Source organism: Filicampus tigris, chromosome 13, assembly GCF_054856515.1.
Source record: "Filicampus tigris isolate MCC_2025a chromosome 13, RoL_Ftig_1.0, whole genome shotgun sequence".
NCBI classification, from domain to species: Eukaryota; Metazoa; Chordata; class Actinopteri; order Syngnathiformes; family Syngnathidae; genus Filicampus; species Filicampus tigris.
In genome coordinates, this window is record NC_141229.1 from 7249820 (window position 1) to 7276631 (window position 26812).

Genomic DNA, 26812 nt, shown 5'->3' on the forward strand with positions numbered 1-26812 from the left:
TATATTAAAAAAAACCTCTCAAATCATATGGGGATACATGTTTTATGTGGGAAAATGTATCCATTTTCAGTCCTAGGATTTAAGGTTCCTTCTAGTATCTTGTCAGATTTACGAGCCATATAGAAAATGAAATTAAATGTGACCTTCATACACACTGTATTCACATTGGTGAAAAATTGCATTTTCTCTAATTGCCAATTCTTATTTGCCCTTCAACATTAGGGACAATGTGACACTGTAGTCATGTCATTCATTCACATATGTCAACAAGGCCCCACCTTTTTTTTTTTTTTAATGTATTGAAGATTTTCACATTTGATGCACCTTTTTTTCCCCTAAAGAAAAACAAGTCATTACGTAATTAATGTGATGCGGGCCAGCCTGGGGCCCGTGCATGCCCGCAGTCACGTGCGTTCAAACGTGCGCAGCCGACTGGCAGCACTACAAAACAAATGAATCAGGGGGCGTGAGATGGCTATAAATTGTGTGCGTGTGTTCCTCCAAGGTGGACATGACACCTCTTTCCTTTCGGGAGATCCTGCTTCGTGCATTCATCACGACTTGTTTTTGCCCCGCTTACTGTTTGACCTCCCATTCGTTCAGATTAAGCGAAAAAATCAATTACCGCAGGAAAAATTCTTATGCGCCATACAAGTATAATAGACCATTTCATAATGTTTGTAAACAATAAAACCTCACCAGAAATTAAAACAACGTCATATAGACAAACAACAATTCACGCTCACACTGTAGACTTTTCTTTTCTTTGCACTAGGCATAGACCGATTATCGGCCGGGCCGATTATCGGCACCGATATTTGGCTTTTTGACAAATATCGGCAACAGCCTTTTTCAAAACTCTGCTGGCCTATAATAAATCAATTTAAAACTGTGCAAATCAAAGCAAAGATATATGAAAGTTTAACAGATCTGTCATTTTGACATTTTCATTTACAGTAGAAAACTACATGGATCTATTGTTTAGGTTTTCCTTTATCCTTTTTAAGACATGCCGACAATCCTGGGTGATCCCTGAACTTTTTGTTAGAATTTTATAACAGAGATGTATACTGTCAAAAATTTCTTGTAACAATGATTTAAAAAAATAAAATCACCATTATGCAAACCTGAAACATTGTTCAATAAATACGCTTAAAGACGTTACAACAACGTTAAGAGTAAATTGCCTTTAGATTTTGATGCCAATATTTTCCTTTTCACAGAAAATGAATATCGGCTCCAAATATCGGTTATCGGCCTCCTTGACTACTAATGATAGGTATCGGCCCTGAAAAAAACATCTCTACTTTGCACTGATACCAAAAGACAAAGTCCCAAGCTTTGGTTTGCCTCTTTAATACAGAAAGGAAAATACATCGCTAGAGAGCAATTAAAAAAAAAAAAAAAAGTAGAAATGAGAATCGTACATTTCCTAAGGGAAAATTGTACATGCACTGCTGTATAAAAATTACACTGCAGCAATGAATATCTTCCCATGCGATCAGCTATTTCAAATAAAACTGGTTGATCAAACGCCTCGCACATTTCCCTTCATTAAAGAAAGTCAAGAATCTGGGAAAAAAAGTCGAATGAAAGTGCACAAAACTATGCTTGACATATTATGACAACTTGTACAACCACTTTGCATGTAAAGACATCGACGCTGAACTAAGGCCAAAATATTGTCTGGTGCGAGACGAATTCAAGAGAAATTCATTGTAACCCATTTTGAGCAACATGCGTTGAGCAACTGATAATGCATGAAACAGCAGACAATTGTACAATCATTTGCATGGAGGTAGCAAAGCGTTTGCAGCTTGTTCGAATAAAAAGGAAGCTGCTTTTTTGATGTGCACAAGCGACGCTACGATGTGAAGTGAACAAGTGCTTTAGACGATTTCAAATGTGATCTGAGGAATGTAGCAAAGCGACTGAAAAACAACACATTTGGGCTACCTTGCCTTCTCTTCTGGCAGCAGCAGAAGAAGAAGATGATGATGAAGCAGGAGGAAGAGGAAGGGGTGCGAACGTGCCGAGGAGGGAAGTGTGAGACGGTGGCCTGCAGGTCAGCACGCTTCACATCACATCAAACACAACAGACTGAGTGTGTCCTATTAATTTAGTTCAATATATCAAAGCCCTACATGAGAATGCATCGTAATAGACGGACATCATCGGTGTTAATGATACAAGCCTCCCCACCTAGAAAAAAAAAGGAAATTAAAAATGTAGTTATAAATAGTGAGAATGGAAATCAAGAGTTGGAAGATAATTCGAGGAGATTTTTTTTTTTTTTTTAAAAACACATTTTTTTTTTTAAATGGTAGCATAAAAGATTATCTAGTCATAAAAATACACAAAAACGTGAGAAAAAAAATGCACTCACTTAAAAACGAGCCATGTAAATACAATGCAATCAAACAATAATAATAATAGTCAGACTCATTCTAACAAGAAGAGCTGAAAACTGTGCCAAACAAATCATGCGAGCGACTCGCTGTGGCGACTGGCAAACTGGAAGTTGCAGCAGCAACAACAACAACAACATCAAATAATAAAACATGCTGCAAAAATATCATTACAGGGAGGTTAATAGAAAATCATTTTTTAAAAAGTTGAATAAAAACGTTAACTAAGCTGTGAAATTGATCCGACAGGGCCGTGCAGAGAGTGGGGCCAACGGGGCGGTGGCCCCGGATTTTCGGGCATGTGGAAGGGGCATCCGGCTGGGGCTGATGGTCAGCAACTTGGGAAAACTCCCATTTGCTGCACCCACACAGGGTTTCAAAATGTGGTTTTAAACTAGGGTATACAAATAATAATTAAAAGCAATTGTTTAAAAAAAAAAAAAAAAAAATTAGTTCAAAAAATTACAAATAATAAATACTGGGAATTTTCTTACCACTGCATTTTTCATAATGTTGTGAATCCCAAAAGCTTATTTGTGTCCCCCAAATGGAAAAACATGAAGTTGAAAAAAAAAAATGGAATTTAGATTCACACACAAAGGTAAACACAACACAAAATAAAAGCTGATGCTATCCATGAAACTAAGTGATGCTATTATTAGCTTGCATTATATAATTTTTTCATCGCATGCCTCTCGCGTGCTAAATTTGCCCATCTGCTTTGCTTTTTTAGTTTGGCCTGTTAGTGCTGCCCCAAAGAAGCGGAATTTCCACAGACAGATCATGGCCATGCCGATAGCACTTCATTTATCAGTAAGACAAAGACCTATTGATCCTCACTTATCTCCATTGCCTCAAGATGAATGTGTGCAGAAGAACTAAGGACAGAGGAAGGTGACCAAGAGCGGAATAACGAGGCTGACGGGCCACCAAGTGGTGCTGATGCAGGTTCTTTTGCCGTTACTGAGGTGAAGCACATGATGTGAAACGGATGGATGGATGGATGGATGGATGGATGGGTGGATGGATGTGGAGGGAGGAGAAGGGCAAGCGCTCACAGGGCATAGCACATGCTCCTCACCGGGCCTTTTCTCATTTGGAAGTGTCACGTGTGTAATGTCGAGGGACTAAATCATGTTTGTTTATATCCGGGGAGAAAAAAAGAGAGTACCATTAACCCTTTGGGCTCCGTGCTGGCCATTTATATCCACCTCGCTTCCTTTTTATGAACCGTTGTATCCGTCTTAATGTACTAACACCAATTCCATGGAAGTTGGGACGTTGAGTAAAAACAGAACACAATGATTTGCAAATCTTTTCAACCTATATTCCATTGAATACATTACAAAGACAGGATAATTCATGTTGAAACATGACAAACTTGGTTGGGTGTTTTTATTTATTTTATTTTTTTTATGTGCTGTTTCGCCCAATTTGAATTTGATGCCTGCAACAGATCCGTCGTCTTCTCAATTCCTGCCAATCCATTCGCTCTAAATCCATTTGTTCTAGTCTGTTGAACTGTCTCATTGTTTGATCTTTTTTTTTATTGCTGCATATTTCTTCATCAGTGGCCATGATATCATGTCACATTATCACAAAATATACATACTGTATACTCTATATACTTACATACAGTCCATTTTTATTGCATCCGTCAGCTGCATAATGACTTTTTCAAGCTAGGTGCCCAAGTGCCATCGTCACTGTTCAGACTTTGTTTTCTGGGATTTAGATCACAGCGGCCCCATGTGGTCAAAGTGTTGCACAACATATACATACACGCACTACAGTATACTGTACGGTGCTGTACTCTATTGTAGTGCAATGCTCATTTAATACCATATATATATATATATATATATATATATATATATATATATATATATATATATATATATATATATATATATATATATATATATATATATATATATATATATATATATATATATATATATATATATATATAATACCACACAATTATATCATAAGACCACATAGCAGAGTAAGTAAGTAAGTAAGTCATAACTTTCAAGTTTCAAGCAAGTCTCAAGTTACTGTGGGTAAACAATAATGTGAAGTCATACAGTCTTGCTCAGCATGCATATGTTAGAGTGATAATGAACTGTTTTTCCATTGATCATAACATAAACGACATTTACACATTTACACTACATTAATCACTAAAAATGAAATAAACAACAATTTAAGAGTATGACATAAATTTATAGTTAATTTACATTTTCACATTCACACGTCAAATATGGCGGACACGGTCACCACTAGAAAAGCATTTCAGAGTGGAGTGTATGTATAATTCTCTATGTTTAGGCAATGTTTGACCAGGTATTGGTGAGCTAAATTATCAAGCTAACCTAGCCATTTTAGCTTCACAGTTCACACTGCTATCTTACCAGTATTTGACAGATGAAGGCAAACGTTGTACATGTTATTTCTCCAAAGTGTGAGTTGAAAAACTTGCATGTTGCTATTATCGTTTTACCACCATCAAAAAGATAATCCTTGGATCCATATGTATTCATCTTGGGAAATTCCTCCGTGAGACTTGCTCAAAAAGGCTTGTGTCAGCCTAATCTCATAGCATAGCCTAGGTGGCCGGGTTTCCAGTTTTGTGGCGAACACAGCGCACACGTACACTCACACACAAAAATTTCTTTCAAAAACAAATGGCACACCCTATTAAAAAAAAAAAAGATTTTCAAATGTACACAAAATAACTTGTCGAGTTGAGTCTCATTCATGCCAAGTCAAAGTCAAATTGAGTCTTCCATAAATGTTAGCAATGTTAAAATTAGCAATTGTAGTTAACCCAAGTCCCCCATACTCTGCCATATAACATACCATACCACATACTATGCAATATATTGTAAAATATACTATATAATACGATATAATAATGTTTTTTTTCCATCGTCCTAAATGACAACAGCCTTAATCTGCTCAGGTCTGTGAATGTAAGTGGACACGACAGAGCGCTGATAGGTGGTCAAGTCTGATCCTCTGCGATTGCGCAGAGCCCGTCTATAGATAGCATTAACTTTCTTCCTGAAGTATTGCCCAGAGAGGACGTAGAGCACAGGGTTGAGAGCACTATTGAGGACGCCGAGATAGGCCGAGACCTGTCCCCCTACGTCCAGAGCGTGGGACCACGCTGTGACGTCCAGCACGTGGATGTCGCAGAGGGTGTCGAGGAAGGTGAAAACCTGGAAGGGCCCCCAGCAAAGGATGAACAACAGCGTGACGGCATACAACAGAACTGAGGCTTTCATGTCGTTCACATCCTGAAGACCTACACTCTCCTTTCTCTGTCGCAAAGCCTTGACGATAGCCCCGCTGCTGGAGACGATCACCAGAGCAGGGACGGCGAAGCCAACGGCGTTCAGGAGAACTTGGTTGGCTAACTTCCACGAGCTGCCGTGGCTGTAGTCCAACACGCAGGCTGTCATCTGGAATTCTTCAAAGTACATCACCTTTCTGTACAACATGGTCGGAGTGCTAAGCGATAGCCCGAAAATCCAGAGGAACACGCATATGACCTTGGCGTGCCGTGTCCGTCTCAGCCACCTCGCCTTCATGGTCCTCACGATGGCCAGGTAGCGGTCCACGCTGATCATGACAAGTGTGTAGACGCTGGTGTAGAGGTTCACTGTCATGACGCAGTTGACCATCTTGCACAAGGCGTCGCCATACGGCCAGTGGAAACTGTTGAGGATGTTGGCGGCCCAGAAGGGGAGGCCACACAAAAGAGCGAAGTCGGCCACAGCCAGGTTGCCCAGGTACACCTCAGCCACTGTCAGGCGATCCTTGTGCGTCACGAACACGCACAGGACGAAGGCGTTCAAGGCGAGGCCCAGCACGGTTACGGTGATGATATATGGAGGAACGATGGTGCGCACGGTGACAAACTCCACAGATGTGAGAGACTTTGAAAGGCTGCTGTTTCCAGACCACTCAGCTGCCTCTGGCTGAAGTGTCATTGGCTCCATAATCTTCACAACAACAAAACACATGCAATTGTTTACTGTATAGTAATTTTGCGATGATACTGAATGAGCCCTTCTGCGAACACCCAAAAAAAAAACACAACTGAAGGTGCCCTAAAAATGTGTATAAGTAGTTTAAACCACAAATATGTCACAAACTGCGAAAACACTTGAATAGAATTTCAAGTTCATCTTAATTTAATCATAAACATGAATTATTTAAAGATGATTTGACTTAGAATAAATGCACGGCAATGCAAGGATGCCGGCGTGTATGTCAGCGCTTCGTAACTCATAAAAATAGAAATGAACGAGATTGCTAGCTCGAGCTTTTAAATAACGATTCTGCAGAAAAAAATATACTGTACACGCGAGATGAAGAATGTACGGAATTTGCGAACAAGCAAGGCTAAAATTAGCTCCTCCCCAACATAAAACAATGTTAGAACAGTTGCGCTTTATCAAGCAGCCTTTTTTTTTTTACAGACGTGAGCACATTCTTCTTAGCCAAGGCTTTGGCGCCATCTTGTGCCATCGAAGAGTGTTATAGAAAGAGCATGAAAATACGCAGAGAACTGAATAAAGAGCGGTGAATAGGCAGGAAAACACCGTAGATTTATTAATATCTTGTTACCTTTACCACCATTTGTTGTTTTGTTGGTCAGCAAATTTACACATCACATTACACATCTTGCATGAACCAGGAAGTTGTCTTTTTTTTTTTTTTTTTTTTACCATGCAGGAAGTAGCCTAATAATCAACAAATGGACAAATGGCCAAATAACCAATCCAATATGACGAGGAGTGGTTTTTTTTCACCAGGTGATATTTTAGATGAGATCACTTTTGTTTAAGGACCATTTGGCTATTGAAATATTGTATCACGATTCACAATTGGGATAATTTCCCTGCTGCAGAATAAATAAAAAAAAAAACCTTGCTACTAATTAATAAATATACAGATAAATACGGCCTTGCACTATTTGTATTGAAATTTCTGTCCATGGGAGTGATTTGCGCCGGACAGCTTGACATTTCAGTACAAATTACAGTACTTGGGTTTTGTGGGGATCCAACCTGTTACCTTCCTTTCTGAGAAAATCACCAAGCCTTCAACAAGCTTTATGTACCGGTATGTGACTGAATAATTGTTGGATTTCAGACCAGACTATCATAATAACAGTGGTGTCAAGGCATGTTTAGCTTTTTCAGTTCACTTTTAATGTCTTAAAATATTTACCATGTGATTTAGTCATGCACTCAATTTATGACTAAATATGCTGACTCAATAAACAGATGTTTCCTCTTCTCATTCACATGATTTCTATAAATACTCTCCACACAGCTGGTATTTAAGATGTGTCCTGGTCAATAAAAATAATATAATATTAAAAATTCTTACCATAGTTATCAAGCTGCTCATATGTGTTCACACGGCGAGTGTAAGGAGCAGTGGAGCAAGGGAGCGTTTTTGTATATAGAGCGGCATTCTTGTACCCCCCCACCTACAGCTGCTTGTTTATGAACAGCCCCCAAACCCTTGAATTATTGCACGACCCTAAATGGAGAAATGTTCACACTGCACCAAATGTGCTCAGTTTATCAAACTGTTAAGAAAACTGAACAGTCATTATATGATGGAAAAAGGTAGTGATATTTTCTCACTTGGAGATTCTAAATGACACATTGATAACTGCATTCACTTCAAGGCATGATGACACTCCCTGAATTGGTGGATTCCCTGTGTTGCAAATTTGATGTAAATGAACGGTTAGAGGTGGGCATTCCATCTGACCGATTGACCGTCCGTCCGTCGCTAACGGACGCCCGTTCTGCTGACATTAGACGGTAGGGGAAACTTAAAAAAAAAAAAAAAAGACATAGTTTGTCTGTAATCATCACTAACCAGGTTAATATTTGATGATATTTCAGTTTTTCTTTTTTCATAAATTTGACAACATTTTTACATTTCTGTTTTTTTTTTCTGTCAAGATGGAGTGCAGAGTGTACATTAATGAGAAACAAAATAAACTTTTTTTGATTTTGGCAAATCGCTGCAATGACACAGAAAGTGAAAAATTTAAATGGGTCTGAATACTTTCCGTACCCACTGTATACCCAGAAGTTGACGATTTTTATCTAACAAGGGGTCAATCTATTCATGCTGCTGATGAATTAAAACTACCAAGATATGGTTTACTAGGTTATCAGTATAGCTGTGGTTAAAATAATACTAGTTTTAATTCCAACATTTTCTAAAAATATGTTACTCATGAGTGAAGTAATCTGACTACAGTTACTTTGCAGTGTCATTACTCGTTATCAGATAGCAATTACAATGATGAAAGCAGCTCATAAAACTGCCTCTCTGCAGCGGTGAGTGACATTTGACAACACTTGAATAGGAATCTCATATTTTAGTGGAAGTTGGTAAATGGAAATGCAAACGGAAGCCAGTTTAAAATGATTGGCATACTGGCCTATAGACGATTACTATTTGGTCCGGGCCGGACAAAAAGGCGGTTGGACGGGTACCTTGGCAGACGGAAGGCGATAAACGGACCGGGTATTTTTTGTAAAATGTCCAGCTCTGATATTAAGGTACGTTGCACATTCTGTGATGTTGACAAAGTGTTATCTAGCTTCAAAAACACTTACAGTACGTCAAAAAAAAATAAAAATAAAAAAACATATGGATCGCAGAACATTCAAGCTTAAAGACCCACAAAGCTGTGGGACTGTATGAAATTTAATCACTACAACGTACATTCTAAATGTGAATTTTGCCAAGACAACACTAACAATTAAATATCAGACCAAAACAGACTGCCTTAAAGGAACATTTGTTAAGTGAAAAAAAGTACCGGTAGCTGTTTATGTAAAGTGAAATCCATAACAACTCATTTAAAAACAAATACCAATGTTAAGTCTTCATTTTATTTTTGTTTGAAAAACACATTTTATACTTAAACATCACTGTTAAAACATACTTCCAATTAAGTATTGGCAAAGCTGGTTGTCAATTTTATGTTGCGGGGTTGTTCGCATCTGTGGACTGTAGCTAATAAAGTAACCTGTCATTTAAATTAATTACTTTTAAAATCCGGTAATCAGTTACACAAACAAGTTACTTTTAAAGTGACGTAATCAAATTAGTTTTTCAAGGTAACTGTGGCAACACTGCCTGTCAGTGATCCCAACAGCAAGTCACTCGCATGTTGTGTTTGGCACAGTTTTGACACCGGACACCCTTCCTGACACGACCCACCCTCCTCTGTGTGTGGTTTTGTTTGGTTGTTTGATTTAGTATGCGGTCATGCAGACTGGAGGATCTGTATACACCTTCCATATACTCCCCACTTGTAGTTATTTATACTGTAATAATTAATATTTATTGGAAAATGTAATCAGACAGAACGCTGTTTGAGAGAGGACAGACAGAAATAAATGTAATGCAGGTAAGTAATGGATTACTACCCTAAGCACTTCTACAACTCAAGTTGAATGATGATCATTTATTTTATTGTTAATTCGAAAAACAATATTTGAAAGATGATGAAACAAATGGCGCCCATGATCACTTTTGGATTGTGCAAACAGCTTTAATGCAAGTTTTGTATTTCATTTACATCACAATTTTAATGATAAATATGAATAGACAGGGGCGGCACAGTGGTAGACTGGTGAGCACGTCCGCCTCACAGTTCAGAGGTCGTGGGTTCGATCCCGGCTCCGGCCTCCCTGTGTGGAGTTTGCATGTTCTCCCCGTGCCTGCGTGGGTTTCCTCCGGGTACTCCGGTTTCCTCCCACATTCCAAAAACATGCATGGTAAGTTGATTGGATTCTCTAAATTGCCCCTAGGTGTGATTGTGAGTGCGGTTATTTGTCTCTGTGTGCCCTGCGATTGGCTGGTAACCAATTCAGGGTGTCCCCCGCCTACTGCCCGAAGACAGCTGGGATAGGCTCCAGCACGCCCGTGACCCTTGTGAGGATAAGCGGTATGGATAATGAATGAATGAATGAATGAATGAATGAATGAAGGAATAGACAGTTGCTTTAGTAAGATTATTATATAAAGAAATGATCTAGTACAAACGCATCTGATCTTATACAAGCGACAACTGTAATTGTATTATGGTACAGAATGGTGGAAGACTGGCAAAAATACATTCGACAAACTCTCAAATGTTTGCCATATTTTCTACTTTGAGGTCACCTAATCTACTCCAGTGGTAGTCCACAACCCCGGCATGTGGTTGAAGGCCGGCTGCCATTTTGGTATTCCAATGCTTTATTTTGGGGAGTGTCTGCGCACCCTCCCACAGATCTCTGAGTCAACACTGAGTGGGTTGCTTGCTTGCGGTGTCGTGGAAAAAAGCAGCGTCACCACTGGAAACTGTCAGTGAACAGTGAGTCATTCATTCTTGCCTCCTCAAATGTTTAAATGAGTTGAAGGAAATTTACGAGGACTTAGGTGACAGTTAAAGTTAAAAAGATTGCAGACATTTCCATTTATACTAAATCAACTGACTTCATAGCAACCAGACAGATTTTACGATCATAACTATAGCTCATTAGCATGCTCAAAGTTGGATTAGCCATGTGGCATCTCCATAATATAATCAGGAATTATTTTACCTTGGAATGTAATGTAATGTCTTTGATTATGTTTGCTCTGTTCTTTTTCTGCTTCTGTGCTATGTACTCTTGCCATTGATTTGAAATTCTAGTTTTCCAGCTAGTTAGAATGGAAGAGAGGGTATGTACTGGTATGCTATCCATAAGTAGTAAGTGCCAGCGCAAAGTTGTTTCCATATTAAAAAGCCTCCGGTCTGGGCTGAGATGAGTATCTGTTTTTAGGCGCCATCACCAACCCTCTGTGACAAGGAGAGTTGCCCCCTGACTAATTTGATTTTTACATGAATGTCCTCAGTGTTGCAGAGGTGTTTGAACGTGTGGAGACTGTCGTCGCGCTACTGACAGACCACTGCTTGCACACTTCCCGAGCCTTTTTCCGGAAGTTTTTTCCAACGATGACATACACAATGGGGTTGACGATACTGTTGAAGAAGGCCAGGTAGTCAAAAAACTGTTGGCAAATGTCTATGGCTGCTTCCAGCTGACACCCTCGCATCACACCGGCCTTTATCAGCACATCCAGTATCGTGACGATGTGAAATGGTATCCAGCAGACGAGGAAGGCAACCAGGACGACCAACATCAGCGTGGTGGCCTTCTGCTCGCTCTTCTCCGCGTTGAACCTCTCTATCGAGCGCTTTTTTAACGCCTGGATGATCTTGACGGTGCAGAATGTGATGATGGTAATCGGGATGACGAAGCTAAAGCTGATTAGCATCGCATCGCAGAGCAGCATGACCTTGTGGCTCGGGAAATCCAAGACGCAGGCGCGTACGCCATACTCCGGGAAATACTTCACCGCCCTGAAGACCAACGTCGGGGCGCCCAGGACCAAGCTGAAGCCCCACACCAGCAGAGAGCCCAGTTTGGCATACTTTGGTCGTCGCATTCGCCCGTGTGACATCGGGTGAACTAGCGCCACGTAGCGATCCAAGCTCACCAGAGCCAGGAAGTAGATACTGCTGTAGGCGTTCATCTTGATGCCCGCGTTGACCACTTTGCACATGGCCAAACCAAAAGGCCAGTTGAAATCATTGGCGATATTGACGGCCCAGAAGGCAAGACAGGACACCAGGATGAAGTCGGCGGCCGCCAGGTTGCTCAGGTAGATTTCGGCCACCGTGCACGCCTTCTTGTGTAGGCAGAACACCAGCAGCACGAAGGCGTTCAACACGACTCCCAGCACGACGATGACCCCCATGTAGATGGGTTGGCTGTTAGTGAGCGCATCCCATACTTTTGGATCGATGCAGCTCTTTTCAACTGTGTAATTTTGGCTTCCATTTGTAAACGTGGTGTTCAGCTCTGGTATTCTGTGGGGGAAAACAAAGTCCTATTAAACTGACACGTGTATAAAAATGTTCAATGCGGTTCAAACCAACTGGTCGTCAATTATATGACAATACCACAAATCGGGGACAGCTTCAGGATTGTTTCTCTCTCCGAGGGCTCAAAAGGGGTGCTTGACCGATACATAGGGGCATGAGGAAAAAAAAAAATATATATATATCTATCTATCTATCTATCTATCTATCTATCTATCTATCTATCTATCTATCTATCTATCTATCTATCTATCTATATATATATATAGATAGATAGAGAGAGAGAGAGAGTATATGAGAAAAATGAAAAAATGATAAATAAAAATATTAGAATATGAAATAAAATGCTGAAGGGTCTTAACTGGGACTACACAGATTTATGACGGGGCTATAGCCTCCCTAGCCCTGGTGTAGCGCCATCCCGCCTTCAAATAGAGATTATATGTGTCTGAAACCTGCACAACTTTGACTCAACTAAGCTCCTTAACATTCCACTCAAGCAATCCTGCAGCGCACATCTGTTTTACAATCACTGACCCCTCTTCCCATTCCAGATTCTCTGATAAAACCACATCATGGTTTGGTTGGGTTGAGGTTCAACCATCAGTTAGCTTTTGAGACTTCAAGATTCTTGGCTCACATAACTAGAAAAGATGAGTTTGTTGCCAGCCAAGTGTGTCAGAATTTGATGACCCGGGAGCGTAGACACAATCCACATTTGCACTCCTAACCTCAACAAGGTGTCTTACTTGAGTAGAAATTCGTGGTATATATACTTTAGTGAAGTACCGGTAGTTATTTTTCAGCATACTTTGTACCTCGACTCCTTACATTTTTACGCAAATATCTGTACAATCTACTCCTTACACACACACGCACACACGATGAAATCCCTCCACGACCCCCCCCCCCCCAAAAAAAAGCTTCGTTACAATTTATTTCAATTTGGATGGAATGGTTTTGATCGTGATTGGACGAGAAGTATAAACATAACATGATAACATTCATTGTAACATAAACATATGATAATACTATTCCGACACGCGATTGTTTTGTAGGCGATGCAACGCACCTGCACGTGTGACGCTAATCAACAAATCAATGACAACTCGCCGCACTCAAACTGGTGAAGCCGTACTGCTGTGATTTCTGGCTGTCCGTGTCCCAACCGAGTCAAGCAGCAGCGAGTAAGCTCGTAAGAAAATCCAGCCGCGTATACTTGGAGCAGTTTTTCTTAAATAACTCATTTCGACTACGCTGCAAGCTTTGCGAAGTGCCACCACCAGCTCATGGCTTTCAAAAGCTCGCCGTCTAACTTGAAAAAAGCATTTTGAGGTAAGTTCAAAGGTGTCAAGGGTGTGAGACTTATAATTCGACTAAAGGCAAATGTTACGAGTTGGATTTATTGCTATATGTAATGCCTAATAAATCAACTAGCGTTATATATAGTACAGTTTGCTGTTGCTGCACTTAACGAGGCTTGATGCCTTGGTTTGCTGGCAAGCAAACAGGCTGTGATTCAATTTTACATGCTTGGTAAGCTGTTTGTGATATTTGAAATTCGACTTTAGCCGAGTCTGAATTTATAGTTTTCTGTTACTGTTTTCTTCATTCTATATGCAATATTCATATACAAATGTTGTTGTTATCCTTTCGGCTTTTCCCCTCAGGGGTCGCCACAGCGAATCAAGTGTATCATTGATTTTTGGCAAAGCATTTTACGCCGGATGCCCTTGCTGACGCAACCCTATTAGCAGGGCACACACACACAGACACCATCACTGAGCGGGAATCGATCCCACGCTGCCCGCACACAACTCGGGCGCGTGTACCACTACACTATCAGTGACAAATATGTATATACAAATATTTATAAATAATACTTATAAGTAACACTCATTTTAGGTCAGTTTTGTCATCTTCGGTGGGCCTCACGTATTCCTGGAGCAAAGTTAGGAAGCGCACCTTTCTTCCCGTCCTCTGATAGTGTAGTGGTACACACGCCTGAGTTGCGTGCGGGCAGCGTGGGATCGATTCCCGCTCAGTGACAGTGTCTATGTGTGCCCTGCGACTGGCTGGCGACCAGTTCAGGGTGTAGTCTGCCTTCGCCCATTGACGGCTGGGATAGGCTCCAGCAACTCCCCGCGACCCTGTATAGGATAAGCGGTTTGGAAGATGACATGACATGACCTTTCTTCCCATAAAGCTTAGTGATGACACTGGACTTTTTGCACCGTTACAGTACTCACTTACCGGTAGTCATAGCTTCCGCTCCATGAAATTGTTCAATTTTTATGCTCGTACACGTGGCATGTTAATGTCCTATTTGCCTTGAAGGCTTACAACAAAGTAAATGTGATCGTTTTTAATGGGCGTATATGCAGCTGAAACAAGTAGCCTTCAACGTAACATTTTAATATCACATAATCATTATGGCCTGCAGAATCTGTCCCTGTAATGCGACCCAAGTTTGTCTTGAAAGAAGAGTGAAAAACTTTACCATGAATTGTGAAAGACGGTTTTATCGACTCTAATGTAATTGCTCAGTCTTAGTGAAAATTAATGCAATGTAGAAAGCTGACAGCCTTAAAAGCTTCATTGTTTTTTTTTTAATTTTTTTTTTTTAAATGAATGAATGATACTCCTAACTTTAACCGCTAAAAATGATACACCCTGCTTTGAAAGCAATGTCCCACATGTTCACCGTTGATTCCAACAGCATCCTTATAACCCTTAGGACAAAAATAGTCCAGTTTTGGTTGCTTGCCGTTGCTGCAGAAAGTTTTAAGGCACGTGTAAAATGACATCTGCTACGTGATATCAATTGCAGTATCACAACTACAGTCGTGTGGCGTTCTGTGTTTTTGCATGAACGGTGTAATTGCATTACCGCGCATACTGTATGTCCACGCCATACGGTAGATTGGAATTAGCTCCAATAATGAGCGACTGGCTCGGGTCTGCCGACTGTAATTCCCTAGAGGGGGTTTAAATTGGGTACGGCACATTGAGATATGGTGCTGCACGTCCGGCAATCTGTTCGGCTCGAGGCCATCAAGATGATATTGGCAGTATTACAGAAAAACAAAACACTTGACTCTATTAAGGATGTAGACACTGTACCAATTTGATATTTCACAAGTGTTTAACTTTCTTCGAAGAATCATGGCCGATAACCAAATGCGTCCCCTTTATAATAAAATCAGGCACTGTGCAGTAGTCATGTTAAAAAAAAAATAGTGTGGTAAAAAGTAAACTTTTCCAAGTATTTCATTCTTTTTTTCTTTCTTTTTCTTTTTAATTTTTTTTTTTAAATTAATTAATTTATTTTTTTATTCTTTTTATTTTTTGGGATTGCAGTGCTTAACTTGAGGCAAAGTCAGAGCCGAGAGTCCCCGGTTAGTAGCAGTACGTTTAACCCTTCAATACGACATAAATGTGATGGCAATCTGAAAGCATTTACCTTGTAGTTTGAAGAGCCATTTCTCCCTGAGTAAAGTCCGTCCAGATGTGAAGTGTGCAGATGCCCGCTTGCGCTCTCGGACGAGCTTCCCCTTCCCCTTCCCCTTCTCCGCCCCGTTCGTCTGTGACTTGCTCTTTTGAAGGAAACTGGAGCTAAAGTGATGTCAGCCAAAAAAAATATTACTTCACTCTCTGTTTTTCTCTCTATAGTGTTTTTTTTTTTCCCTCCACCGCGTCATTGTAACATCATGTCTGCATTATTGGTATGTTACTGTTCATTTGATGTTCCACTGGATTGATATTTTTGAGATTGAGTTACTGTACTTATGTTTTATTCAATCAATTGCAAATGGGGAGATATGTCTATTATAGGGGAGGAATTTGTTTGCATTTGTGTAATATACAATAATAATAATTTATGTCAAGTTTAAAACAAAATGAAGTCATGGGCAGAAATGAGTCAGATAAAAAGTTGCTTTTGAAAGTTTAACTAGATTTAACTTGATAGCTCAACCGTCCTCATCAAAACGCAGCTATACTGTATGTTTATTTAAATCATTAACAAATTCCGATGATATGACTTTGTTGTTGAGATTACAACTTCTCATAACTATGACGTTTACGATCGGGAAATTAGACTCCCTCCCCCCACACATAAAACACACAAAATTATGACTTTAGTAGAATTTACATGCTTCCGTAATATGACTTATCGTAACACCAATTTCAGTCTTGTCAAATGACATCACATTTTGTTTATCTCATAAATAAAAATCCTCACAAAATAACAAAATGTTAGGGTAAAATTACACCTTTACTCTTGTAAAACTTCCATAGAGACTCATATTGTGCCAGTTTTTAAATGAAGTGACCTTTACTAATCTTCAGCACACCAAGTACCACCTAAAAAAAAAAAAAAAAGAGCCCTCCAAATGCCACCATAATGACAGCGTTCAAATACAGTAGGGTAGTAGGTCTAAGTATTCATGAAAATAATATTGCAAGTCACTGTAACATTAGGAGCAGTTTAAACATTAACACTGCGCCTCAATATGGGAAACTTGTTCTAAGAAGTTAAATACAAGTGAACTGCACTTGGACAGTAATTCTTTCAAACACCCTCTTTTGATCGACTCGGTTTGGAGTGAATCTGTAAATGCTTAATCCTGCTAGTGAGCAAACACGAATTGAGACCATTAAGGCGCAATCCAATAAAATAAATTCAAATGACAGATGTCCTGTAACAAATGACTTCATCCACCACAATCCAGGAAATAGCCTGATGACTAAGAAATAGACGGTGTGACAAATATTAAGGGCTCTATTTTGGTTAGACAGGCATAAAAACGGGCGTATCTTCACTTTCGTGTTTGGGAATTTTGGTAAACCGTGCTGCGCCGTGCTGGGCGTTCTGGCGGACCCTGGACCAATCTTTTACACGCCCCCGGTGCATCTGACAATTTGGTGACAGAAAGTAGACTCGACATTAGACCAGCTAAAAGCGGGTCTAAGTTGTTTGGACGATTTGATCTAAATCCACTGATGTGTGGTTGGTATCGTCGCATTTCATCCATAAATATGACAACAAAATACATTAAATTCTGTGAATCCTTGCAGAAATAAATTCATTCAACGCATTATCATCATCGTTTTTTTTTTTCTTCGTTTTTTTTTTTAAAACACTTAGAACGTTATTTAACTCACGTTAAGATTTTTTTTTTTTATTATGCTAGTCCAGAACAATGGAGTCTTTGTTGTTGCTCTCTCTCCAGTTTGGAATCATCATCATCATCACGGGCATGAGTGCTGTTATTAGCGTTTGCTCTTTTAGCAATCCCGCGATTAACATTCGAATGAGCAAGACATCAATTTGTGAGCTGCCCAATTGTCACAATGCAGCTCATTAGGGCTAATGCACTTGCTCCCAAAGGACATTTTTCGAGTTAGCATCGATTCCGTGTTGGAGGGGAGTCGATAATGTGCGAAAAGAAAACCCATCCGCTTGGTCATATTCACCACCGCAAGAAAGTGCGGTCGCCATGATCGGATGCTTTTAAAAATTCGGTGATACCTCGGATGAATAATTGACTAGCTGATAGAGACGCAAAGAGTGGCTCCAGAAAGTTGGCGTTCAGTCGTCGGAAGTGGCGCCATTCTCTCGCCCGCAGTTTGCTCCCCGCGACTGTAGATCGGATGAGCAATCGAAAAATAACAATTTATTGAGACCTGCGGGTGTTTACGATGGATGAATTGTTTCCTTGTCCCGTGTTGCCTCGTTTAAGATCGAGATAAGGAACACAATCACGTCACAGTGTTTTTAACATGGATAATTGAGGGTTGCAGATTAAACAAAGCAATACGTTGTGACATTTCCTCAGTGTCAAAATGAGTGCAAAAGAAATGTCAAGAAAGTCAAATACGAAAACACCGGAGAGAAAAGTCACTGTTACTTATTCGTTCAGAAAGCTAGCCTAAATGTACACATTTTTGCTCCCATAGAATCTTATTTTGATATTGCAACTTTTTAAATTTTAGTACGGAAGAGGATTAGGGCCAGTGGAATTTTTTTTTTGCAAGATTCTCCCTTTTATCTCAGAATTCTGACTTTATTCTCAGAATTGTCACTTTAAAGTCAGAACCGACTTTGTGACAATTCTGAGAATAAAGTCAGAATTCTGAGATAAAAGAGAGAATCTTGCCAACATTTTTTTTTCACTGGCCCTAATCCTCTTCCGCAGTTGCAATATTCTTAAAATAAGAAGAAAAAATGTGTCAATTTAGGCTAGACGACTTTAAAGGGCCCTCATCCTCTTCCGTAGTTTAGCATATTTTTTTTCTCTTGTAATATTATTCTTGTAAAAGTATTTTTTCTATTGTGAAATAACATTTTCACTTGTAAAATTACATCATGATATGAGTATGAAATCACCGTATGATTTTTCTCTCATTAACTAATGGAAAAATCTCAAATTATGACTGAATTCTTATAAAATGTAGACGTTTTCTCTCACGAACTTGCTTCTTGTACATTTATGAGGTTTTTTTTTTTACTGTTCTTGTAAATATGATCACTTCATTTTTGTGGCATTGAGATTTTTCTGTCTCATATCCCAACTTTATTCCTGTAAAAAAAATCTGTCCTTTTCCTTAATATTATGATTTTATCCTTGTATGTCATTTTTGTAAGCTACTTTTTCTTTTCTCTGCTTTGCTTTTGAATGTTATTAATTATGTTTGTAAATGCTTGGTGTATGTAGGTGTTGTTTTTAGACTTGAACAAAACCTCAGGAACAGTCAAATAATAGAAGAAAAATCCATTTGTGACACATTCGGCGACAAAGCTAGTCGCCCAGTCGTCAGAAAATATCCACTCACTTGCCACGTCATTATGAAGCGGCTTTATTCCAATATGCTCGGCAGAAGTTCACGAGGAAAATAGAAAGTAGAAAGGCAAATGTTGGGATTCATCTTCTGAACACCACAACCCCCCCCCCCCCCCTCAACTTAGCAACCTCTTGCACTGTTTACTTAATGTTCTGCGCACGCGTTGCCATGTTGAACTCCCACCTTGCTTCTGAGCCTAACTCCTACTGTCTCATGACGTAAAAGAACAAAACAAGTGGTGTAATTTATCTTTATCGACTTCATTTGAGATAGCGGAATTGTTGACTTTCTTTGCTTGAGGCCAAACTGACTGATAACACCACAAACATAATTCAAGCATGTAGCTACTTACAAACATGTCCTTCAAAGCATGCATTTAGAAGTACGTCGTCTGTCCAGGCACCAAGTCATCTTCCATATCATGTCTTCTTGTTCTTCTTTAACTCGTTTGCTTTTTGGGGAGTGTAGCTCACTTGTGAATCTTCTCTAACAGATTGAGTCCGGGGCGAGATGTTGCTGCTTCCTTAAAATCTCTACCTTGACTGACCTCCTTCATCAGTTTATTTGGTTTCCTGGCTCCCTTTTGCCTCGGGCTTCTAGCAGAAGGCCCGTCTGGTCTTGTTGGAGGGAAGATTCCTCAGGTTTAATTCGAGTCCTCCAGGGGCATGGATGGAAATGTTTCATTGGGGTGGCCAGGGTGACATCTCACTGGCCATAAGTGCACGTGTAGGCGCACGAGTGTAAGCTAACGGCCGGTGGGAGTGATCACTCGTCATCGACGGCGGACGCCGTTTTGCGTACTTCGCCGTGGCCCATTCATTCAAATCATATCTAAAATGCACAATGACACAATCATTGCTAAATTCTTCACAGTCCTAAATGATGCTTGTTTACGTTGAGCAAGATTCTGTTCTCCATCCAATAGAAGGAAAATTGTAATTTTTTTTACAAACCCCCAAAATTCTTCATAAAATGCTGTTAAGTATTCAATATATTTATTTTAAAAAACGGGGGGAGAATGGGGTTGGCGGGGAATCCCTGAAATAATGGTAAAAATTTAAAATATGAAAAAAAGAAAAATCAGTGACTAGGCGAATCTGCAATCTGTTGTCATCACCACTAGATGGCAGCCATGTCTTAGTTGCCCTTACACTGGGTCTTATACTGCCTTACATTACAATGTGAGTAGGCCTAATAATTTTGAGTGATTTGAATTTTGTGAAAAAATTTACAAAATGAGTTCTTGCACTTAATGTTGTTTTCTTGTTCTGCAGTTTTGTGCCGTCCTTGAATGTCAATTTTCATACGAGAGTCCTTTGCAGTGGGAAAAAAAATTAGTTTTTTAAGTGGATGTCAGCCCTAACCGATTTTTTTCAAGAATATGTTCCTAGCAGGCCCACTAGTTGAAACACGGCATTCTGATTAATTTTGAGTTTGTGGAATATAAATTAAGCAGCAAAATGCACTCGTTTTTAGCCATCCCTGGGGGCGGCCATTTTGTCTTCTGTCGACCGAAAATGACATCACAACTGCTCACAACGACCAATCACGGCTGGCCTGTTTTCTGAAACTGAGCCGTGATTGGTCGTTGTGAGCAGTTGTGATGTCATTTTCAGTCGACAGAAGACAAAATGGCCGCCCCCAGAGATGGCTAAAAATGAGTGGATTAACACTTATTCCACAAACGCAATATTTATCAGAACGCCCTGTTTCAACTAGTGGGCTTGGATCGAACATATTCTTGAAAAAAAAAAAAAATGTTTGCGTTGACTCCCCTTTAATCATGCCGAACTCAGTACCTGTCCATCGCAGGGTTGACTGTACGTTCCCATGTCAAAAGTAGAACTTTGATCGTGCCGTTCCACAAGCCATTGTAAGGTATAATGATTTGAGTACATACTGGACATGTTTATTATGACAGCCCGAAAGTCCCTTGACCAATTATGGAAGCAGTTGCAATGTTTTGTCTCACTGGTGTTTAATGGGCCGTAATGCAGCACCACGACGCGGCTGAGGGGGCGGTCAGGCCTGTGCTTCTCTTCCAAAACATACTCTGCCCATTTCCCCCCGTAAAGTCGTTTTAACATGCTTCGCAGGCGCTCGGCTCGCTTACCCGGAGCCGCTCCCGTCCCTGCGGCTTGTTTCATAACTCCTCTCTCTTTCGAGACGGCGAGCCCGCCCCGGCTGTTTCCGCAGCTCTCTGCCAGAGTCGGGGGGGGGGGGGGCTTTGAGGCTAGACAGAGTTCTGCCTTGGACTCGAAATGCAACCTCGATGCGAACTTGACAGGGTGAGATGGGCTGCGAATGGCTGTCGTAGGAACATGTGTTTTAAGTAAGGTTCACCCAAAATGCTTTGGATGCTGTGCAAAGTGGCAGAAACCACACAGACCACCCGCTCATGTTATATTTACAGCTCTATATAAAAACCATAATGAGGGGGTTCCATACAACCAGTTGGATAGGCTACATGTCTCCATTCGGGTACTTTCCTCTACTTGGATTTCAGTGTCTGCTACATCATTACGGCACGTAATGAAACGCAAAGCTTGGACTGGGATGATAAATAAACGTGTTTATGCCCGAGCCGAGGGCTGATGTTTCTGGCCGAGGTCGTTTATAGTTTAGAGAGTGAGATGTAAACCATCTTAGCTTCACTTGAATGGGAATGCAGTGTTTGATTGTAGGCTGAAAAATGACATTTCAGAATAAATCTAAAATGAGCTTTAACCTTTCCAGGCGAATGTAATTTGACCTTCTCTAAACTGTAATGGCAAAATCCACAATAGTGAATAGTCCAAAACTATTGATAGTATACATGAATGAAAGCTTTTTTTTTTTTTTTTTTTTTTAAACTGTATTTTTTGTTCGACACAGATGTTCTTTGTCCGGTTAAAAATTTACTTTAAATGTCATTTTAATTCAAGAACTATTATGTGAAGTTGAAAGAGCATTCTCAAGTTGTGATTTTAATGTGAATAAATTGTCTTTTAATATCAATAAAACCAAATTGAAGGGAATCAGAATGAAATCAAAGGGGATATCTCGCTAAAAATTGATAATTTTTGGTAATTGGTTTTTGAAACAAAATTCCATGCTTGATAAACTCACAAAACAAACATATCAGTGATAATAGGTGAAATTTTGGAAACAATAGCAATATTATACAAGTGGAGACATCTTTTAAATCATAAAGCCTTACATATAATTGATAACTGCATTCCCCCCCCTATTTATCCTGTTGTGTACTGTGGGGACCTCACAAAGTTGAGTAACCACATCATTCTGTTTAGAGTCACTCAATGGCGAAGTACTGTTGCTCAATTATGCCGTCCTGGTTTTTGTGAGGTCAAATCTGTTTCAATAACAATACTAATGGAAGCAGGAAATGACTTGGTTGATTCATGGTGGGTGTGTCCCATCACATCCAGCAGAGGGCGGTGTGGGAGTACAAAAAAGTGCTTACTTTTCATTTCTTTTGTGGCTAACTGTATTGCACATAACCATTAGTTCCTCCTGTGCTTTTGCCTCTGTGAGGCAGTTCTCAATTTCCTTCGGTTAGCAAGCTCAAATTACACTTGACATTTTATTGCGAGTCACATAGTTGACTGAGAATATTGACATTTCACAGAGCTACTCCAGAAAAAAATGTTTCTGATTGCCAATATTATTACGTTGAAATCTAAATATACCATAAATTATAGTTACAAAATTTCCATTTAATATACAATTAAATGTCATTTTACAGCATTATCCTTTAAACTAAATGGCTTACAGATGATTTGGTTTAAAAAAAATGCACACTACAAAGACTCTCCATAACCTCCACTACAGACCCAGGTTAAACTTGGCTCCTCCCTGACATACAAAGCTTGGCTCTCAGTCACTAGCGTAGATGATGTGGGGTTGGTCACTGCATTGTGTTTGGGGGGGGGGGGATGTTTATGGGCGCCCTCCGCCCAATTTGAACTGATCCATGCGTCTACTGAATGATTGGCTCAGACGGCGACCGTTATTTTTCCAGAAAAAAAAAAAACATGTGGAGTGCATTTGCAAATATATCGTCAAACAATAGGTGAATTCATGAATAGTGAACCCCAAACATGTTGAGTGTTGCAGTAGGGAGTTTTTTTTTTCTTGAAGGTAGTTCAACTAAGTGGCTGGTCCCGCATGCACACAACAGAGACATCAATTTTTCCAAGTCTTTTGTTCTGCTGTGTGTGATCCGGACCGACAGCCGACAGTCAGCATCAGATGGCCGGCTGCCTGGCGAGTGACGGGATGACTTCTGACAACATGGCGATACTCTCAGCCAGTGGGCCACTGAGCATCTCTTGGCGGGACTCCTTGCTGCTGCCGCTGTCGTCGTCATCGTCACTGGAGCGTCTCTTTTAATTCCAAAAGACAAGTGTACAGGAAAAATACTGGATGCGGTGACATTTTACTACTCTTTACAATAGCGCCATAAGGTCAGCCAAGTATTAGAAATCGCTCTGTTGAATGAGGCAGTGGAGTTCCACACCATTTGAAAACTACAACCAATGGAATAAATATATTGTATTGTATTTGATCTTATTAAATTGTGAAAGTGTACTTGATGTACATCATCAATGAAGTACAATATGAGTGTTTCTTGTTACGTTACAAATAGGGTTGTCTCTATTGCATATTTTTTTTAATTTATTTTCCATCGATTATTCAATCAAGTGAATAATTGGATCAAATTTGATTATGCATTAGTTACTTAAAAAAATAGTTTAACCAATTTTCTTTATTTGGTAGTGATTATACAACAATTAAGTAATATCACTTGAGAGGGATAAATGTACTCACCAATCTTTTAGAAACGGATTCAGTTACTGCTTCGGATATTGTTTTTCGAAGTAAAAGCAGATGTTTGCAAATGTCGTATTTTGATTAAACTCAAAATCTAATCAGTTTGTTTTCATGGCGTACAGAAATTAGGGAATTGTTACTGTTGAGAGGCTAAAATCAGAAGATTTGGACAATTTTAAGTTAAACTATGGCTCTAAATGATTACTTATTCGTTTTCAATGAATTGACTTGGACACCTGTGATTGCAAAAATGTTTTTGGGGGGAAGGCTAAAACAGATGAATGGCATTTATTTTCATTCATTTCGATTGTGAAAGATGATTTGCGATACAAGTGTACGTACAGCAGTGACGAGCAGTGAGGTTCATGGATCGTGAGAACGGCCAGCGAGGGGCGGCGCTGCCTCACTTGCCTACCCCGACCGCACGTCCATGACGTACAGTAAGTCAAGGCACTTCTGTACTTACATTAAAAACATTTAAATTAATCACGGTTCTTGTACTGTACCAAGCAGCCAGACCCTTTCATATGTGGCAATAAGTTCAAATTTTTCCTATCAGGATATCAACAAGAACTGCAACTGCACATTTGATATTGTCCTAAAAAGGCAAGTGTGCTTGTGTTTTTCCTTCACTCTCTTGTATCATTGTTGTTGCTTCCATTGACCTTCCAGACTGCTTTCCACTTTCATTTTGCCTCGCACACGTTTAAGTGAGGTTTGTCATCACGTCTGCCAGTGAGTGATGAGCGATTCCCGTCAGTCTCCGCGGTGACAGGCCACATGTTGCGCATGCTGATTGATACCTCATTACGTCCTGTTGAGCTCAAAGTCATCACCATTAACTCGGCTCCACACACTCTCGCATGACATGGCGCCTTGTTTTGGAGATGAAACATCACGTCGTAATGACACAAGAGCAGATGCGTTCGCAATTGAATTCTTCTTCACTACAATGACGGAAGAGTGTTGAGAGGTTATTTGAGTTCAACGCTCCTCACGTCTGTATGTGCGCTGTAGTAATGTTTCATTACCATCTTTAATGTCTGCAGGCGACTTTATGCAAAAGCATTAAAGGTCGGTAACGACACTATAGGCCAATGTTGTAAATGTATATCTTTTATGCAGTTTTGACCTTTTGTCAACATGCAAATTCCGATGAAGGTCAGTATTTATTACCCTATAGTAAAAAAATTGTTTGAAGTTGGAACGTTTCAACACCAGAAAACAATTGAATGTTTAATTTTTGCTTTTGTCTATTTTTTTGTTGTTGTTTCTTATAAACTTGACATTTTTAGAAATGTATACATATTTGATAATCCAAAATTTCTTTTGTATTTTATTTTTTTCTTATTTACTGTGTATGTATATGCACATACCTGATTGGTCAAAGTTAGATAAAAGCGTACAATTCCAGATGAAAGTATTAATCTCGTTATTTGCGATATGCATTTTGCACGTGCCATTGTTGCGATGATTTCCTCCAACCCCCAATGCTCAAGTACATTTTATTTATATATATTTTTTATAATTATTATAGTTATTGACAGATTGTTAGGGTCCTGGAAGGACACCCATTCTGGGGACAGTCGGATGGAGGACGAGAACTCTTTTTAAAAAGGACGGACTAAGCAAGGACATGGATAGGTTTTCGTCCGTCCCTCTAATAGTCCCTAACAGGGTCAAGTCCCGGTTGGCGTGTTGTGTTGAGTTCTTTTAAATGACTGCCTACTAAAAAGTCTGCCTGCTAAGCCTGAACAACACTGGAGTGCTCTTTTTTCAATGTAAGAACGGATGCACTTTAAAAGGATGAGGAGGGACGGGGTCGGAGGACGATCATTTTTATGAAGACATATGAGGGGAAGGGTAGCCAAGTCGCGGACGGTCTGGCAAAAAAGGGTAAAGTGCCCACCTATGGTAACTCCACTATATTTAGACATTTAGATTGATTACTACTCTTTTCCTCCACTCAACTTTTATTTTCTTGCAATCTTGTGATTGGCTAAAATGGTCTGATTACACTTGGGAACACAATTTTTGTTGCGTTAGTTCTGACAGCTGTTTTTAACTATATTTTTGTATGTGGAACCCAAAACTGAACTCAGTTTTTCTCTATCGTGTCAGGTTTTTGAGCTATAGGATCCCTGTTTTCTTAAATATGTATGTTTGTAAATAAAACAAAACACTAATATGGAATAGTTACAAGCTTTGACAGAACCCCCCTGAATTTAGTTTTAGTTTTAATCAGCATAAAAATCTAACTCTAACTCCACCAAATTGTTCCTCGGTTTATTTCAGCTTCATATAGCCCCCTTTTGCTTTAGTATGCATATTGCTGTGCATACTTTAGTATGCATCACTTTGATCCACATATGCCTTTGAAATTCATTAGGAAATGGTTGTTGTCTTTGGTGTCCACACCGGGATTTTTCTTTTCTTTTTAAATCACCTGTGTGCAAAAAAAAAAAATCTTCCATGCACCCCTCTCTTTCCTGTGAGAGTATCCTGAGAATGCATCAAGACGACATAGATGACAGCTGATACTAAGCTCCAATCAAACAATGGAAACATTGGGCTGTCTGTTCTTCACCCCCGCAACCCCCCCGTGAAGATAATTAGCTGTATTGACAAGGATCTGTAATGAAGCCCCCATCACAGAGAGTCTGCATTTGTGAGTCAAAACAAAAGAGGCAGAAACAAACACAACTGAGTTCCAGAAATGTCAGCCACGAGCCAAGAAGATGCAACCCAAATCCAT

The 26812-nt window shown here is 39.8% G+C and overlaps 3 protein-coding genes across 7 annotated transcripts in view; 1 reads left to right on the forward strand and 2 right to left on the reverse strand.

Annotated features, from left to right (window-relative positions):
- Positions 1 to 4446: 4446 nt before the first annotated feature.
- Positions 4447 to 7837, reverse strand: bdkrb1 (bradykinin receptor B1). 3 transcript variants are annotated; one of them, XM_086049717.1, is made up of 2 exons: positions 7818 to 7837; positions 4447 to 6421 (listed from the first exon to the last, which is right to left on the reverse strand). In XM_086049717.1, exons 1-2 carry the CDS (start codon positions 7818 to 7820, stop codon positions 5348 to 5350), a joined length of 1077 nt encoding a protein of 358 aa, XP_085905843.1. In that variant the 5' UTR covers positions 7821 to 7837; the 3' UTR covers positions 4447 to 5347. The 3 variants fall into 3 exon arrangements, with proteins under 3 accessions (XP_085905843.1, XP_085905842.1, XP_085905845.1); XM_086049716.1 differs by lacking the exon at positions 7818 to 7837 and adding an exon at positions 7050 to 7136; XM_086049719.1 differs by lacking the exon at positions 7818 to 7837 and having other exon boundaries at positions 4447 to 5635; positions 5726 to 6501.
- A 2430-nt stretch (positions 7838 to 10267) lies between these two features.
- bdkrb2 (bradykinin receptor B2) lies at positions 10268 to 15926 on the reverse strand. Of its 2 annotated transcripts, none has more exons than XM_086049905.1 (2): positions 15842 to 15926; positions 10268 to 12366 (listed from the first exon to the last, which is right to left on the reverse strand). In XM_086049905.1, the coding sequence occupies exons 1-2, from the start codon at positions 15859 to 15861 to the stop codon at positions 11331 to 11333; spliced, it is 1056 nt and encodes a 351-aa protein (XP_085906031.1). In that variant the 5' UTR covers positions 15862 to 15926; the 3' UTR covers positions 10268 to 11330. The 2 variants fall into 2 exon arrangements, with proteins under 2 accessions (XP_085906031.1, XP_085906032.1); XM_086049906.1 differs by lacking the exon at positions 15842 to 15926 and adding an exon at positions 13451 to 13673.
- The window catches only part of tunar (TCL1 upstream neural differentiation-associated RNA), a 105683-nt gene continuing 92313 nt past the window's right edge, over positions 13443 to 26812 (forward strand). Inside the window, exons 1-2 of one of the 2 annotated variants that reach the window (XR_015089361.1) lie at positions 13443 to 13713; positions 23459 to 23832. The gene's annotated coding sequence lies outside the window, so the exon portion shown is untranslated. Of the gene's footprint in view, positions 13714 to 23458; positions 23833 to 26812 lie in introns of those variants that run through there. The other variant, XM_086049911.1, reaches the window with a different exon arrangement.